The 17619-nt window shown below is 39.1% G+C and overlaps 1 protein-coding gene across 3 annotated transcripts in view; it reads left to right on the plus strand.

Annotated features, from left to right (window-relative positions):
* Nucleotides 1-17619, plus strand: part of LOC148353569 (WAS/WASL-interacting protein family member 1-like) — a 29928-nt gene that overhangs the window by 10393 nt on the left and 1916 nt on the right. For 2 of the 3 annotated variants that reach the window (XM_088351775.1, XM_088351774.1), the window contains 8 exons: nucleotides 1440-1547; nucleotides 13246-13332; nucleotides 13397-13526; nucleotides 14098-14250; nucleotides 14318-15005; nucleotides 15147-15247; nucleotides 16511-16744; nucleotides 16828-16941. In XM_088351775.1, the coding sequence (XP_088207901.1) occupies nucleotides 13279-13332; nucleotides 13397-13526; nucleotides 14098-14250; nucleotides 14318-15005; nucleotides 15147-15247; nucleotides 16511-16744; nucleotides 16828-16941 (1474 nt within the window). In that variant the 5' untranslated portion in view covers nucleotides 1440-1547; nucleotides 13246-13278. The remainder of the gene's footprint in view (nucleotides 1-1439; nucleotides 1548-13245; nucleotides 13333-13396; nucleotides 13527-14097; nucleotides 14251-14317; nucleotides 15006-15146; nucleotides 15248-16510; nucleotides 16745-16827; nucleotides 16942-17619) is intronic. The other variant, XM_088351777.1, reaches the window with a different exon arrangement.

Below are 17619 nucleotides of genomic sequence, written 5' to 3' on the forward strand. Positions count from 1 at the left end.
AAACATATACTTCAGCTTGTCAATTTGGTTTGATCTTTGTTTGGGCGAAAAAAAAAAGAAGGAAATGGTGCGTTTTGCTCACTTTGCGTACCTGTCTGTATTCTTCTTGTACTTTTCAGCACTTGTTTTTGGTTGCACTACACCATACAGCAACATCTAGTAGTCAAATTATACACACTTCCTTTGGTGATTTGATAGAGTTGCTTCATTATTGCTAGTGACAGTAAGGCCACGTTTTACTTATCACTGTTACGCTAATTTAGCAGATTTTCATCATGCAATGTGTTTTGCGTTCTGATTGGCTAAACAATTGCCCCACCCCTTTTCTGCATGTGTCCGCTCATGTGTTAATAACGTTGCAGTTAACAAAGTACAGTTTTATACGTTAAACAAATACTTTAGCTTGGAAATATGTTTTGTTCTTTGGTTTCAATCTGTTATAACTTATTTATTAAATAAATAACTAAAGAGTTCTTCTTCACAGGTTTTGATCAATCGCAGATCGTTTTGGGAACGCAACCCCTGTAAAAAACGAGGGATTACTGTACCTTTATTCTATACTAAACATGACTGGTTTACTATTTATGCAATAAAGATAATTCAGTACACACCAGTAGACACACACAGAAACACCAACATTTGCTTCGTACCATATTACAGGAGCTCTATGATTGCTAGCACTTGCTAATAGGCAGGTTTGTATGCACACACACAGATGTGCACATACATACACACACAGCACACACAGACGCCATGTGACGGGAAGTTTGATGCTGAGAGGACAGGAAGTGGCAGGAAGTTTCTGCTGTGTAGTTAGCGTAGCACTGACGGCCCTTTCTCCTCTAAATGCAGCCTTTTTTGCTCGTGCCATAACTTTCACTTTTTGTTCTCGTTCTTGCAGATATACACTTTTTTCATCAATATCTGGGGTCAAAATTAACATAAATCAAAACTTCACAATGATCTTCATAATGAGTAAGCATACTTTGCAAGATAATACAATCAAGGAACAAAGCATGAATTATTATAAAAAGTCATTGAACTCTATATGATTAATATATGAATATTCAAAAGTTGTACAATCACTGATATATTTAATAATAATAATAATAATAATAATTTCCTTGTATTGTCATTCTGTGTAACAACGTACACAGAACGAAATGTCGATTGCACCTGACCCGTTGTAGCGAGCCGATGCAGCCGCAGCCAACAGATTGTTGTGAGAAATAAACAAGCCTAAGACGTTTTTACAAATGGGAAGAATGCTTGGTTGGGGAAGTAAAATAGAGGAAGTTGAACTTGCTGCATTTTAAGTCTTTTACGTACAGGAAGTTCAAGTAGTCCACGGGGAGGGGTGTCTTTTTTCGTTTTCTTTTTAACATTGTAGCAATCACTCATCCCTTGTTTTTTTTTTTCTTCACCCGACTCTTTTTCAGCTGTATTTGGCTGATGCTCACACTTTGCATTTTCATGAGGACGGAACTACGGTGTTTCTTCCATTGTGTTCTCAACATCCTGCTGCTTCTACTATGGACACATATTGAGTGAGTACAGCAAATTTCATATCTAAAGATATATTGAACAAAAAAGGTCTAAAACGGGCATGTCCAACCCAGTTTGTCTCTGGGGCTGGATCCAGACTTTCTGTTCTTAGGTAGGCAGGATCAGTTGCATTTATTTATTTTTTAGGACAATTTTCTGTTTTCTCTATTCTCTAACATTCGTCTCTGGTAGTGTGATCTTTGGCCTGGGCCTGAATCTGACCTGAACCCGGCCCAAATTTCAGGCCGGGTTCGGGCTTAAAATGTCAATCATTAAGTCAGGCCGGTTGGGCTCTCTCTTGCGTTTTAAATATTTAGATCGAGACAATGCTTACCAAACTACCTGTTTAACTCAAAATCACTAAATCCAAATACATTTTTCTCCTCTGTGTTGGGGTAAAAGATGCGCGGCTTCCTCCCTCAACCGCCCTTACGTCATACTTCATTTCTGCTTCTTTCTATGAGTTTACAAGATTCACAAACTTTCTTTCTGCCTTTTTGGCCAACACTTTCGCTGTTTGCAGCTTGTAATCTGCATAATTTTGGTGCCATTTGGTTCGGTTTCACTATCTTTGCTTCACGTCGCCGAGATGCGCACTTTGGCGCCAAATTGTTCATTTAAGCGCCGCACTTGCCGTGCACACTTCAGTTCAGCCGAAATGCACAGTTCTGTGCTGAAGTATGCACAGCTGTAGTAAAGCTTCGGGTTTGCTTTGGCGGCAAATTAAAGCTTTGGGTTTATTTCGGGCTTGTCTCTCAAATGAAGTGAATCCGTCGGGTTTGGGTTTATATACCAGCGACTCGGGTCAGGTCGGGCTGATTTTTTTTTTAGGCCCAATCTTACCTCTAGCGTAAATAAAAAAGTGTAATAATAAAATAAAAACTATGCCCTTTCGTTTGTCATCCATATCACTGGCGGCCTAGTGGTTAGGATTTGGCGTTTTCACCGCTGTGACCCTGGTTTGATACCCGTTGCAATCAATGTTTTGCGAATGTATTCGGCGACATTTTTCGACAAATAAAACATTGCATTATGAGGTGTTTCTTATACAGGGTTTGTATGAGTGCTTAAGATTCTTGAAAACGCATGAATTTTAATGATGTGTTTTAAATGATTAAAGAAATGGTTGAAATTTGGGTGAAGTGCTTTGAAATGCTTGAAATTATTGACATGTTTTCTAACTGGTTTGCAAAAAAAATATGCTGCTATTTTAGCGCTCGCTACATGAGGTTGACATTTTCGTGGCCCTAATTCGGACTTTGCAGACATAGTTAGCCTTGCGTCTCAACTGCCACTAACTTTCCTGAACTGGCGCCTACTACTCGTCATTGTGGACTTGCGTAGTTTAGGCTCCCGCATTTTGTCTTCCTTTGTTTTCCATTGAATAATTTTTGCTATTTTAGCCGGCTACTCCCACTGATACCTGCTCTAGCTTGTTGTAGATAGCTGCTAATGTTAGCTCAGGGTGATTCGGGTGCTTGAAATCCTTGAAAATGCTTGAAATTGTTGCCGTTCCCATGTTTTTGGCAGTGTGACTCCATATATAACGCAATAAATTAAGTTTTTTTTTGATTGTGTGAAAATTCTGCAAAAACGTCTGCTCCGGTGTATAGTCGTTATGGCGTTGTCATGTCAAGCGTCACCACATCCTACTGGTCGCACCCAAGAGGACAGCTCTATTCATAAAACCAGCTCTTTTGGCTCGTCTCACTAAGAGTCGGCGCTTGACATTATGCACCGAATTATTTAGTAAATAGTTATTTCATATGTTTTTCAGGGGATCCCTGCAAAACACATCAAATATGAATTAAAATATTCACGGATCCATGAAAAAAATTGTAAAATACAAAACCATTTTAGCTTTTTACACACTAAACAGATTTAATGTCGGACGACAACACAAAATCCCTAAAAATGCAAAACAATAAAATATAAATGAAAAATATTAACTTTTCATTGCTATAAATAAATGACAAAGTGCTAAAAAATAGAGAACTTACAAGTCCATTTTAACCAATTTAGACATAGATCCTCTAAAAAACATGCAAAAAATAAAAATGAGTCACACAAAAAGCAAAAAAGCAGCAGTCGATTGAAAATTTGAATGCATGTTGCTTCTGAGCAATCAATATCAATTTACATACAGTACTATTTTCCTTTTTTTTGCAGCCCTTTGAGACTCTGTGATTAAGGGCTATACAAATAAAAATGACTTGACTTGACCTTTTTGTCATTTGTATTGAAATCAACACTTCCCTAACACCTACAGAGCAGATTCCATGTTTGTGAACAAGTGTGACATAACCAAGCTATGTCAGTTTATAGCTGATGGCCACTTTATTCACGCAATTTCACTGCTAATGTTAGCTCAATTGTGACGTGCGGTGAGGTTTGTGTCTGGCGAGGCACAATCAGATTGGTCCCCGGTTCGAGACTATATGGAAGCCTTTGTTGGCCTGGAAAGGGATGGGCACCACCAGACTATACTACCAAGACACACTACAGGAAATGATGCCCCTACAACCCAAATGGGTAAAGGACTCAACCACCCACCGACAACATTTTAGCTGAGTAAGTAAGAAATATATAAACTGTAGCATAGAAAAACACTTTTTATTGTCTTAACTCATAAATGAAGTCCATGCAAAGATGTTTTTGCAATGAGAAACAATTAACTGCGTGGCTTGACTTGCTACTAGCTTTCTAATACTATCGCTAATTCTAGTGTTTGGTGCTGGGGTGTGCTGCAAGTTTGAATCCTTGTTTTCATTATTGCCCTTTGCCATGAGGCAAGAGAATTACGTGCCTCACTCTGCCTTGAAAGATGCGAATCAAAGTAATAAGTAACACAGATTTATGAATGATATTCATAAAATAATGTGAACATTTAGCGATTTGGAAAAAGAAAGACGAGAAAAAGTTGCAAAAAACCCATTAAAGTTAGTGTGTGTGAAAGCATAGTAGTGGGTGTATGAGAGTATAGAGTATAGAAGTATGTGTAAAAAAGTGTTTGTGCATTGGTACGACTGTCTGTATGAGTTTTGCATGTGTGAGTGTATGATGTTTCTGTGAGAGCAAGTATTATTTACTGCTCAAACAGCCTTTTTTAGTCTTCCTCTTCTTTTTGTCTCACTGTTGTAGGTCACAAAGAATCAATATGAACAATGAGTACATTTGAGTACATAAACGTATCAAAATAGCTTCTCTACTCATGTTCACGAGTGGAATGTTTCAGTTTTATGGTTTGAGTCAATGAGGAACAGACGTCAGGTCAAATTACACAGCGTGCGTGTGTGTGCTCACACCGGATGTTAGCTTAGCCACTCAGCAGCACACTTCTTGCACTGCCAACATTTCTGGCTTTAGTGTGCTAAGGACATCTGAAACAACTTACTTTTTCTTCTCTTATGCTGGTTCTGCTGGTTTGCATGACTTGGCCACCAGAGTTCAGTATTACACTTTAATATCTTAATAAGTTAAGACCCGGTCTTTATGCTAATAGCCAGTACAGTGGCACCTCTACATACAAGCCTAATTGTGCTCTAATTTCTCATGGAGCAAGTGAAGTTTCCTTATATTAAATTATTTAAAAACAAATTGGCCTGTCATTGACCTGCCCAAAGATTTAAAGTAAAAAATAAATAGCAATTAAACAAATATTCCTGATCACAAAAAACACCTTCAAATCGTAATTAAACATTACAAAAATATAGTAATACGATAAATAAGATTATATTGACTAAATAAAATGCAAGTTTATGATGAGTCGCCGTCATGAAGGTGTGCGAGTGCTCTGGAGGTGCGGGATAGGAGGGTGATAGCAGGCAGAGTGACCGTGCACGACTTTTGATGATACGTAAGCACTCGCTGTACACTTAAAATTGAAGTTAGTGTAACTTTAAATAAGCGTGAACCCCCCCCAAAAAAACTAGAGCACAATTTTTTTTCTTGTTCCAGTTTTCATTCATCACTCTTTTGCCCTTTTAGCTGGACTTGCAACGCTATCACTTTCAAAAGATCTTTTGAGAAAAAAAAACCTATCCAAGGAGATTTGTCATTGACTCCATTGAAAATGTTAAGGAAAAAACATAATGGGATTTTATTAAAGAGAGCTTTTGGGTGACCATTTGCCACTTTTTCTGGATGGTTGTTTTTTATTTATTTATTTTTTATTTTTTTGAGAGGTGAGCAAAAGCAGCAACTTCCTTCCATTTAGCCAATCTACTTTGTAGATGACAGTTTCTCTGGCTTGTCCTCCTCTTTGCTATATATATTTTTTGCAATAAGAAATATAACCTCTTGCATAAATGCTTTTTAGAGAAGCGCTGTGAAAATTCTTCCGCGGCTTGTGATCAGTACTCGCTGCTTCCCAATTGTACTCCTGGGCTTGGTCACTTACTGGAACACTGTGCTTATGCACTTCTATTATTTATTTATTTGTTTCAATTGTAAATGTGAACTTAAAGCGAGGTTGATTTTTGTTACATTTTCGTGAGTAGAGACGGTTGTATAAAGAGGTACAACTGTACGCTTATAAGTGACAGGGTTCCCGCGGATCCTTGAAAAGTCTTTAAAGGCATTGAATTCATTTTTCTAAAAATAGAGCACTAAAATGTCTTAAATCCAATTTTTGAAAGTCTTAAAAATGTGGACACATTAATAAGATTGATATTTGTTCGACTAAAAATATTTAGTAGGATTTATCAATTGTCGTTTTAAATAATCGACCCATTTACTTTTGTGGCAACAATGCATGACCACAATAATGGAACTATCAAAACGGTAACGTGGTTTCAGTCAGGCCTTTCAGAGCAGACACACGCCTTAGGTCTACCCACAATACACATAGCAAATTTGGACCATGGGAAAGTGTAAATTTAATGAGAAATGGCTGTCTGACGGCTATTTTTCGCCATGGCTAAAAGCTGTGCCAGGTAATGTGTACGAGGCACGATGTATTGTGTGCGACAAATATTTGTGTTTCTTGTTTGTTTTGTTTCAATTGTGGCTTTTTGTACACTTAAGTTTGATTTAAAAAGTCTTAAAAAGTCTTTAATTTAACTTTGAGCATTGAGCCATAGGAACCTAGAGTGAAACTAGTCATTTTTCACACCGGATACATTTTTGGTGTGGGTGTTTGGGGTTGATGTGCCTTAGCATTAACGTAATGATAAAATTTAGAGGACACCACTGGCTGATATCTCTTGAAATTGGCAAACATTGAAATGGAAGGACCCTCTCAAAACACTTTACAGTGATTATGGGAGTCTTGGAACAACAACAACACAAACAAAAGCACAAAACCTTAATTTCTTTAATGGTTTATGTACATTTGAACATCTCTGGAGGGCACACAGAAAGGCAGAGATCAGAAAGGAAACAATTGGACCGTTTGTTGCTTGCTCTTGGACACATTTGCACTCGCACAATCGCTGCACTATGTTCACAGCTGATCACAATGTACATGTGACTTGAAGAGATTCGCACACTCAAGATGTCTTTTGTTTCAGTGCCGCTTTTAACTAGTGCCTGTTTGAATTGATCATTTTAATTTAGTCATTTATTGGTTGAGATGATTTTTATTTCGTAGCTTGCTTGTATAAAGACACATCCTGGCAGAAGTGTCCCTTGTGGCTGCAACGAGCTTACCTCAATTTCCGCACAGAATCAGACTACACGACAATCAATTCAATCCTTTCATCATGATCGGGTGTCAAAACATATGTTTTTATTTCCTGTATGATGTTCTCACACGTACTGCACAGTTTGCAGGAAATGGACAGAGCATTTCCGCATATCTGATGATAGAGCCCGAAATAGAAATCTTGGGTTTTCAAGGGGGAAAAAAATCTTCAGAGTCAAGTCAAGTCAAGTCATTTTTATTTGTATAGCCCTAAATCACAAAGGGTCTCAAAGGGCTTCACAGATCATTACACTATATTACACAGACTATTTTTCAGCCGAGTAGGTTATTCATATGCTATGGAGTAGAAGTGAGTTTTAAGCTTAGATTTAAACATTTCCACTGAGGTTGCAGATCAGATCTCAGGGGGAAGAGCATTCCACAGCACCGGTGCCCGGATGGAGAACGCTCTCGAACCAGCAGAACACTTCTTTGCTCTTGGGATCACCAGAAGACCGGCACTCTCAGATCGTAGGCTTCGGACCGGGACATAGGGGGAAATCAGATCTGAAAGATAAGAGGGAGTTTATGTAAGATTTTGCATAATACTAAGAGAACCTTGAAATCACATTTTTGTGGATCCTGCGAAAGGTATCGACTAACATTTGACATGTTTTTAACATAAGTAGTAATTCCAAACGTCCGTGCAATTTGGGAGCCAGCTTTGGAACAATCTACCTCCGGACCTCCAAAACTGCACACCTCTCTCCACTTTTAAGTCCCGTCTAAAAACACACCTGTTCAGGACTGCCTACAACACATAGCTTCTCCATTTCCTATGTTTTTATGATTTTATGTCTTGTTTTTATTTATTATTTCGCTTACAACTTTTTAAATTGTATTTTTTTCCTTGTCTGTACGGTGTCCTTGGGTGGCCTGAAAGGCGCTTTTAAATAAAATGCATTATTATTATTATAATTTCGTGCAAACATCAAGTCAAGTCATGTTTATTTATATAGCCCTTAATCACAAGGAGTCTCAAAGGGCTTTGCAGACCACAGATAGAGGCAAGCTATAGACTATTAAAATTCAAAAACCTTTCCATGTGAAAAATGAAGAAACCTTGAGCAGGGACCGCACATGAGGTAATCGCCCTTCCAGGAGGATCATTTTAGTTATAATATTTTTTGACTTTTCTTCTTGACAAGATAGCATTTCTTCTTTTTTGATTAAGTTCAAGCCAGGGTTCATATGGGTGCTTGAAATCCTACAAAATGCGTGAAAGTTAATGTTGTGTTTTCAAGTATAAAAAAATGTTAGAATTTTGGATGAAGTGCTTGTAAATGCTAAAAATTGTTGCCATTTTCACAACTAGTCTGCTTGAAAATTATGCTGACACTGCTTTGGTGGCCTCAGTATGCTATTAGATTTCTTCTTCTCTCATGATTAACTGCAACTGGCATTAGTTTGTACGGCAATGTCCTGTGAAGCACCGAGAGGTTGCGCCCAAGAGGACAGGTGGATGCCACACCTAAATAGGGCACTATAAAATATTCAAGGATTAAGAATCAATATTACAGATTTATTATGAGTCATGCAAAAACCTAAGGTAACAAGTCCCAGTCGTAAATGGTAATGGAAAGAACTTACTGCAACTGAATTTTTAAACTAGAAACTACCATTTTTACCCAACACCTAAATGAGGAGAGATTTGTACCAAAAATGAATAAATTCCCAATTTACTCTAGCTCTAATAGTCTTGATAGTCGTGATAAATGCACAATCAAAATTATACATCGCATATATTTTTGTGGCTCTTCAAAATACATGATTTACACTTGATTTTTTTCTTTAATTGCAGTGGGGAAATTGGAAAATTGGCTTTGAATGTCCTTAAGAAGTGCTTGAATTTGGCCATGTAAAGGGTGTACAAAACCCTGTGAAGCTCAGAAGAGCAGTAGAATGAATACTGTCGTGCACATGCGGTTTGTCCACTTATTACAGAAGTGTGGATTTAATCGAGGGAGAGGATTGTGTTACCATAACAATGTTAACTACTGGACTAAGGTTCCACAACAACCAAAATGATAATAAGTGAAGTCAAATAATTAATAATTGAATGGATATTTCTTCTCCAGAAAAAAAACGTAATAATAAAGTCATATTTATAAGGTGGAAAAAATAAGAGAAATAACATCATATATCCATCCATCCATCCATTATCTGCACCGCTTATCCTCAGTAGGGTCGCGGGGGTGCTGGAGCCCATCCTAGCAGGCAGTGGGCAGGGGACACCCTGAACTGGTTGCCAGCCAGTCGCAGGGCACACAGGGACAGACAACTCACTCGCTCATTCACACCTAGGGACAATTAGGACCTGCCAATTAACCTGATAATCCATGTTTTTGGAATGTGGGAGGAAACCGGAGTGCCCAGAGGAAACCCACGCAAGCACGGGGAGAACATGCAAACTCCACACAGGGAGGCTGGTAGCTGGATTTGAACCCATGACCTCAGACCTAAACCCATGACCTCAGAACTGTGCTGCTAACATCATATACCGTAAATTCCGGACTATAAGGCGCAACTGATTATAAGCCGCACCCACCGCAATTCGGGAGGAAAACCGACTTTGTACATACACAAGCTGCACCGGTATATTAGCCGCATGCTTCCACATTAAATAATGGATTTATTTTGATTGAACATTTTTATAAACGGGGTATTTTGTTTAGGTTTATTAACCTATAACCTTAAGCAATCATCCATTATCTATTATCAGTTTATTCATGATACATTTCTAAGCCAATGGGCCGAGACACTTGTGTCCAGTCAGGGAACTAAGTCAAGATCCGAGCCAAAGCGCCAGGACTCTATGAGTGTTACTGCACCGTTCCCAGAGGTACTGCTATTCCGGGCCGATACTAGGAGTGAACAGAGCAAGCTACTTATCATTTGATGCAGACCTGCAGAGTCGGGGTACCCGTTGAAAGTAATCCAAGGAAAAAAAAGTGTATATTTCCAAAGGTAAGGGTGGGAAAAATATATATCCACTATTGTCTCCTGCGTTCACAAACACTCACCCTTACCCGTCCCCAGTTCCCATCAGCCCGCGTTTGCTCTGCCCCTTCTTTCTTATTCGCCCGTGAAAATCAGCATGTGTCTTAAATAAATAAAAATAAATACATTACAAAAATATACAGTTGCAAATACATATTATACATGGTTACACATATTTACAAAGAAAGACGGTACACCGAGAGAGTTTTCAAAGCGTTAATAATAATAATATAACTTTCATCCCAAACCGTGCCTTTGAAAGGTACCAACACGCTACTATGAATATGCTCGCAACGCATCAAACATATCTGTTAAATAAGCATACCGTAATTGTCAAATTCACGGTATACCGTCCTCATCTCCCTCTCTATAACTGTCGCTATGAGAGGCGTCTTCTCGCCATCTGAAAGAACCTTGGTCATATAGACAAGTTTTGCATAAGCTAAGAAGTTGAAGACCTCGACGCACGTGTTCTACCGGTCTAAATCATAAGCGGCCGCTAGAAAAATTACATAAATTGGCCGCTTCACTGAATAAGCCGCAGGGCTGAACATTTGGGAAAAAAGTAGCGACTTATAGTCCGGAATTTACGGTAGTGATAAAATAATTTTAATTAACATATTTCATTCAATTATCAGTCTCTTGCCCTCAGTGAGGTCATTGGAGTGCTGGTACCCATCCCAGATAAGCCATAAACATATTTTATAAATTTGATAAGAAAATAAATTGATACATTTTGGTATACCTGTTATAATGGTTACGAAATATTTTCCCTTTGTTTTTGAATTGTTTGCACTTTATTCAATACAAAAAATACATTGATGCTAGATTTTTACGGGCAGATAATTTTTTTAAGTCCATTTAGTAAAATGAGAACATTTTACTACGAATAATTATATATAAAATCAGGATAAATGAGTTATTGTATATAATGATAATCTTACAATAATTAAAAAAGAATGTACTCAAATTATCTGCAAGCAAAACACTGTACGCTTTCCTGAAAATATGATTTGTTCAAATTGTTTTACTGGAGGTTTTTCAGTCGAGAACAATGGTTCTTACTCTTCCAACTTCAGGAACCACCATCGCACACTAATTAGAATCCGCAAAAAAAAAAATCCACTTTAATGAAAGAATTGTGTAGTTAAAACAAGAGATTGTAAACTATTCCACGTTTAAAAACAAAACAAAATGACCAGAGCACGTAAAACAACTATAAGAAATACTGTTGCCTTAATTCTCAATTAGCTGTGTTTTTAATGAAATCCAAAATGCTTCACTTCAGCATCTTCAGCCATTATTATCAGATTTCACAAGAAAAAAACATGAAATAAAAACGTTTTTTTTAATTTAAATGCTTTTTAAATAGAACATTTCATCATTCCAAACAAACAAAAATCCAATTAGTCTCAAGTGAATAGAAAGTGCTGTTGAAATACAGAGAAAAATAAATTAAATAAAGTAGAGTAGAGTGAAACTACTGAGTTTCATATATTATAAAGCCGCTCAAATTATTTTTTTAACTTCGCAATATGATGTGCCACCTGGTAAGATGCACACAGGGCATGTTCCTGGTTCAAGCATGAAGTAGTAAGACCCTTTTGTGGTGTAGCCAGGTCTTAAACTGCCAAGTACTACAGAGGTGGACTTTGTTCTTATTTCTTACCAAACTCCGTTTCAGTTTTTACAGCACGTTTCCAGCACATCGCTGCACAAATTTCACTATGGTTTTGTGTTTTCCTTTGTCTTCAAGATAATAAAATCCATCTTTCATATATTCTTCGCTGTATCTGCGTTTCGCCATGCTCAACATGTGTGAACAAACTTAACAGTTGTTTTCTGAGGTGTGAAATAGCTTTTGTTAACTCACATTTTAAGGGCATCATCGCCATCTACTGTTCAGTAGTGTAATTGACCATCAAGTATTTTTTTGGTTAGCATTCTTTTGCCAAGGCAAAGCCCCGTGATCCAAAAGTGGGTAGCGTCCCACCAGTTGAGAAAGACCCGTGTACAGTAAGGCTGCAACCTTATCTATTAAATCGGTTAACATCAATTATTAAAAGCCAATGCATCTAATTAGATAAGCGATTAGTTGTATCACGTTATTTTTGAGACACTAAGTATATTAAATTGATGCAAATAAGAGTGCACACAATTCCTTTGTAGTGTTGAGAGTCGTAGTACAAAGAAAAAGATTTTTTGAAGTCTTTTTTTTTCATTGAACATTGTGTATTATTGTATCATTACAAACTAAATTCACATGAAAGTTTCAACTTTGTAGTGTTTGACTGTTTTATAATGAAAATAAGTTAGATATTTCAAGGGAACAGAAAGTGCTGCAGAAGTACAAAGAAGAAAAATCTAAAAAATAAGTAAATGGAATAAATAATGGAAAAAGAAAATAAATTGCACGTTTATCTCTACACAAAAGGCAAATTTTTAAGCATCTTATATTTTGATTTCATATTGACAATGTTTATCGTATTCAAAGATTTGACCAAAGAACAATTTCGTTGATAACATTTTGAAAAGGCTGTTTACATTTTTGATATATATTTTTTGGGATAACAATTTTTTTCTATGAATAAAATAAAATGTTTTGCTCTTTCTTTTTTTGGATAGTATGATATTTTCAAATATAATATCTTTGGAAAGGTGGTAGAAAAACAGTATCTTACATATTTGTAAGTGTATAGAATATATTTGTATGAATCTTTTTTTATTGTCAAATTAACTGACACTTGACATTTGTTTTCATTGTTTTATACGATAGAATGTTCTATCATTTTGTGCACTAATTTTCAATCTGTGCAAAACTTCAATATTTGAATAAAGACGAGGAAATTAAAAATGTCTTTAAGAAATCCAATTCGTTGATTATTCGAAAAAATGATCGACCGATTCATCGATTATGAATAAAAATAGTTAGTTGCGGCCCTAGTCTAAAGTACTCTTCATACTTTAAGTGCATGGATAAATTTTTTTTTCTCTGTGTTCAATTGCCTGTTAACCAGGGTGCAGCGTCCGGTGACGACTGCCTAAACAAGATGCCTGCTCCGCCGCCCCCTCCGCCCTCGGGACCCCCGCCTCCTCCCACCCTGGTACTTAAATTTATGTGATAATGTTTCTCTCGTGTCACATGCCGTAACGTAATTGTTCCCGCAGTCGCAGGCCAACACGGAGAAACCCAGTCGAGGGGAGCAAAAGGGACGCAACGCTCTATTGTCCGACATTTGTAAAGGAACCAGACTCAAAAAAACGGTCACCAATGACCGGAGTGGACCTCAGCTGGACAGTAAGAAATTGGCTGCACGATAATTGACTGAAAACAATTGACCTAAAACACCTAAAATAATACATTGTAGGCAAAGGTATTAGAACCCGTGTCTTGGAGGTCAGAGTGTACACACTTAAACTTCTTGTGGTACAAATGACCCACGAAAAGGCATTGGAGCTTATTTCATCATAACATTATTATTTCTTGCCTGGCAAGAAAAGCAAACTGCACAGTGCATTCTGATAGGGTTAAACCGTCTCTCCACTTCTTTACCAGTGCATCAATAGCTTTGCGAAGACAGAAACAGATAATACGATACAAGTTATTTTTCTGTACGTATACATACTAAACCAAGATGTCATTGACACACAGGTGAAGAAGTGGAGAGACTGTTTAACCTATCAGAATGCAGTATGGAAATCAGTGTTTCTTGAACCGTGAGTAACTATAGTGTGATAGTCCAGCCTTACGTATGAAAAACATATGAAGAAAGATTTATTTTTGGGGGGCACCTCAATGGGGAAAAAATGGTACTTGTTAAGGAAATATAGAACACTGAACATTTCAAAAGGACCTGCTTGCATTCCAGAACCCAAAGGAGGAGGGGATGCTGGTTCAGGTGGAGGTTCAAGTGGAGCCGGAGGTTCTGGTGGAGGATTTAGTGGTAGTGCTCCTGGTTTAGGAGGCCTCTTTGCGGGTGGGATGCCAAAACTGCGCTCAGCAGCTACCAGAGATTCAGGGGGTAAAAACTCACACCGAAAAAAAATAAAAACAATGCAAAATCTTGAGTTAATGTTGTCTTCTTCCAGACACTGGACCCAGCAGAGGACCGGCGCTCCCCCCAAGTCGCTTTGGTGGAAGCCCTAGCTCCTTTGTTGGGGGCTCCGTTGGTCCTCCAAAGCTTCCAAGCACACCCTCCGTAGTCCGCGGTGGGGCTCCTGATCCTTTCAAGATTCGCACAAATCTTTCGCAGAGGCAAGACAATCCAGGTGGTTGCCCCCCTCCCATCCCCAACACACCTCGACCCAACCAAAACTTCAGGGGGTTGCCTCCATCCCTCCCTCCAGGAGCTAGATTCAGCCCTTCATCTGGACCTCCACCACCTAATGTTCCTCCGGGGCGACACGGGTCCTTGCCTCCACCTCCAGGTGGCTCCTCGAGGCAGAGCTTCTCCTTGCCACCTCCCCCACAGCCATTGAACAATAGTAGACCTCCCTTACCTCCAGCCCCAGGTGGGCGTCCCTCTTTTTCTGACGAGCGCCCCCCACCTCCACCAGCCCCGATCGGAGGGCATCGGCCGTCCATGCCCCGGGACATGCCCCCTCCGCCACCTTCTGCTCTTAACGCCAAGCCAGCTTCTCCAGCATCTTCCCGCGGTGGAGGCAGCGTGCCACCACTCCCACCAGGGCGACCGGGCCCTCCTCCTTTGCCGCCAACACCCGCTGTAGGGGATGACCGCTGCACGCCTCGTCTACCACAGAGGAACACTTCGCTTAGGTACAAAATCAAAACAACCTGTGCTAAGAAATAATTTTTCAAGGAAGCAGGTTATACCCTGGAGTGATTGAATAAGTGTGTCCTGCAGTTTGTGCTCAAATCTCATGGCTGCTCTCATCTATTGTTGTCACTCACTTACAGCACTTGTGGATCTTCACCCCATATACGGACTGGACCTCTTCCACCACCACCCAATGGGAGGCCACCGTCCTTTGGAAGAAACCAATCCTCAGGGCGCACAGGTGGGCAAATAATTGTATTTATGATCATGTTAAAAAATAGATATGTTAGGCCAGGAACCTATGGCTCCTTTCATGAGTACATATGACTCGGAGATAAAACAGATTTGGTGCATTTACCTAATGTATTGTTAGATATGGTGCCGCTTGTCGACTGTGTGAAGCAGAAACATGTCCAAATTTTGAATGAGTTCAGTCCAGTATATATAGGACACTATTTTAACTACTGTTTTGGCTGTAAATCGCTATATCGTCCTTTATATGGAACCTACCATAACAATCAATGTTCATTGTTGAGACACTTAATGATGAAAAGCCACATAATAAACTTAAAATACCCAGAATCTCTAGCAAAGAACCTCGAGCAATTTGATTGGGTGAGGGGTAGAAATGGGCAGAGCTATACGCAGGGCAAGTGCACTCCTCACATACCTTCTGCACTGAAGGTAAATTGTTGGTATACTCGGTTGCAGTATATTGTGACATTTTTACAAAATAATTTTACCGCACCGTCTTTTGAAACAATTGTGTGAGGAGAAAATGACGAGCCTCAGCACTCTTAAGTAACTGCGGGAGGAAGATTCATTTTAAGTTGTATATTCATATTAATATGGGACACGGGCTCTGGCATAATTATAATTTCATAGATTTTTAGTTTTTGTCTGGAGAGTTGGTTTGGTGGTTTTGTTAAATTTTGTCTTAAAATATATGGTGTGGCTCTTTTTCAACAAAGATTAAAATAGTTTCGCTTTTATGGCTCTTTGGGTCAAAAATGTTCCGAAACCCCTGCTGTAAGCCGTAACATAAAGGTCTAGTAGAACCAAAGTTGAATACATTTCAAAGGTAATTTTTATCCTTCGGCCCTCAAGCTAGCTTTCAGTATTCCACCTTATGTCAATTCTTAGCTTTAATGTTTTAATGAACATATTTCACAAGTGGTCTTTTTATTTGCCGTATCCAGGCTAAAATGCTCACAAAACTTCTGCTTTTGGTACGTATAGTTGATGGTGAGCCACCATTTCTCTGATTATGTTACTACTCCAGACAGAGACGCTATTGGGTATTGCACATGCGAGACTCTCAGCAGATATTATATTCGTGTAAAGATTTCGCTCTCTGTTGGAAAAACGTGTCTGGCGACAATACTTGGCAATGTAATTCATTGTTAACTATTTCTGTTATCAATATTTGTCGACGTCCACTCATCATCGCAGCCCTATTTTTTATATTTACTATTGAAGTTACCATCCATTGTTGATACCGCAGGCCCTCTACCCCCACCACCCCCCTCAAGTCGTAGCCTGGGAAGCATGAGGTCATCGCCAGCACATTCTCCAATCGGGCGTCTAGGATCGGAATCTCCACGGAGTGGACCCGGAAGTAGACCCCCTCTACCCCCGGACAGACCATTGGAACGGCCAGGTGGTGGAGGCGCTCCACCGCCGCCACCGCCACCCATGGGCAACGGCTTCCAAAACTCGCACCACAACCAGATAAAAGGTTAGAGGTCATAACTGCTCATTGTTGCGACATTCCGCTGTAAAATAATGTCTGGGTTGCATCGGCTTCCCACATTTTTGTAGATGAATGGGAGGCTCGATTCACTTTCCATCCTGTCTCGGACCTGCCTCCTCCTGAACCCTACCAGCACTTCCACAAGACGTACCCCAGCAAGATCAGCAAGACTGATGGCAGAGGTCAGCGCACTTATATAATTGATGTAATATTCTATATCAGGGGTGGGCAAACTGCACCGCGCAGGCTGGACAAGGCCCGCCAACGGATTTAATCCTGGCTGTGAGACAGCTGATAGAAGCACAAGAGAAAAATGAGCTCTCAAACAATGACCTGCAGTTTTGATTGTGTCCACTGGATGTCGCCAAATGTAAGGGCAACTCAAAAGCTGTATTTGCTCACTACCATTTGTCAACCAGACATTTTAGGAATCAACCCTCTTGATATTATTTTATTTAAAATAGGAGTAACGGACGCAGTGTTTAAGGCAATACGATTACACTCACATGGATTACAAAACACACAATTAAAAAATGTCACCCGCAAGGCAATGCTGAGAAAATAGGCCCCATAACATCGTACAATAACTTGCAGTTTTAAATATGTCCACCGATTTTTGCTAAAGCCAGCCCAAAGCTCCCAAAGCAAACCACCCACTGTGGCTTTATTTAATGACTGCCATTTCTCAACCATGGAAAATATGAAAAATTACTCATCAGGATGTTATTTCAGTCAAAATAGAAGTCACGGAAGCACCGTTTAGGACAATAGTAATACACTCACGTGTGGTGTGTGGATGTCTCTCTTAACTTGGAAATTAAAGGTTAGCACCTGTATTAAAAAATACATTATTAAAAGAT

The sequence above is a fragment of the Urocampus carinirostris genome, chromosome 13 (genome assembly GCF_059441175.1).
Source record: "Urocampus carinirostris isolate Australia breed hairy pipefish chromosome 13, RoL_Ucar_1.0, whole genome shotgun sequence".
Lineage (NCBI taxonomy): Eukaryota > Metazoa > Chordata > Actinopteri > Syngnathiformes > Syngnathidae > Urocampus > Urocampus carinirostris.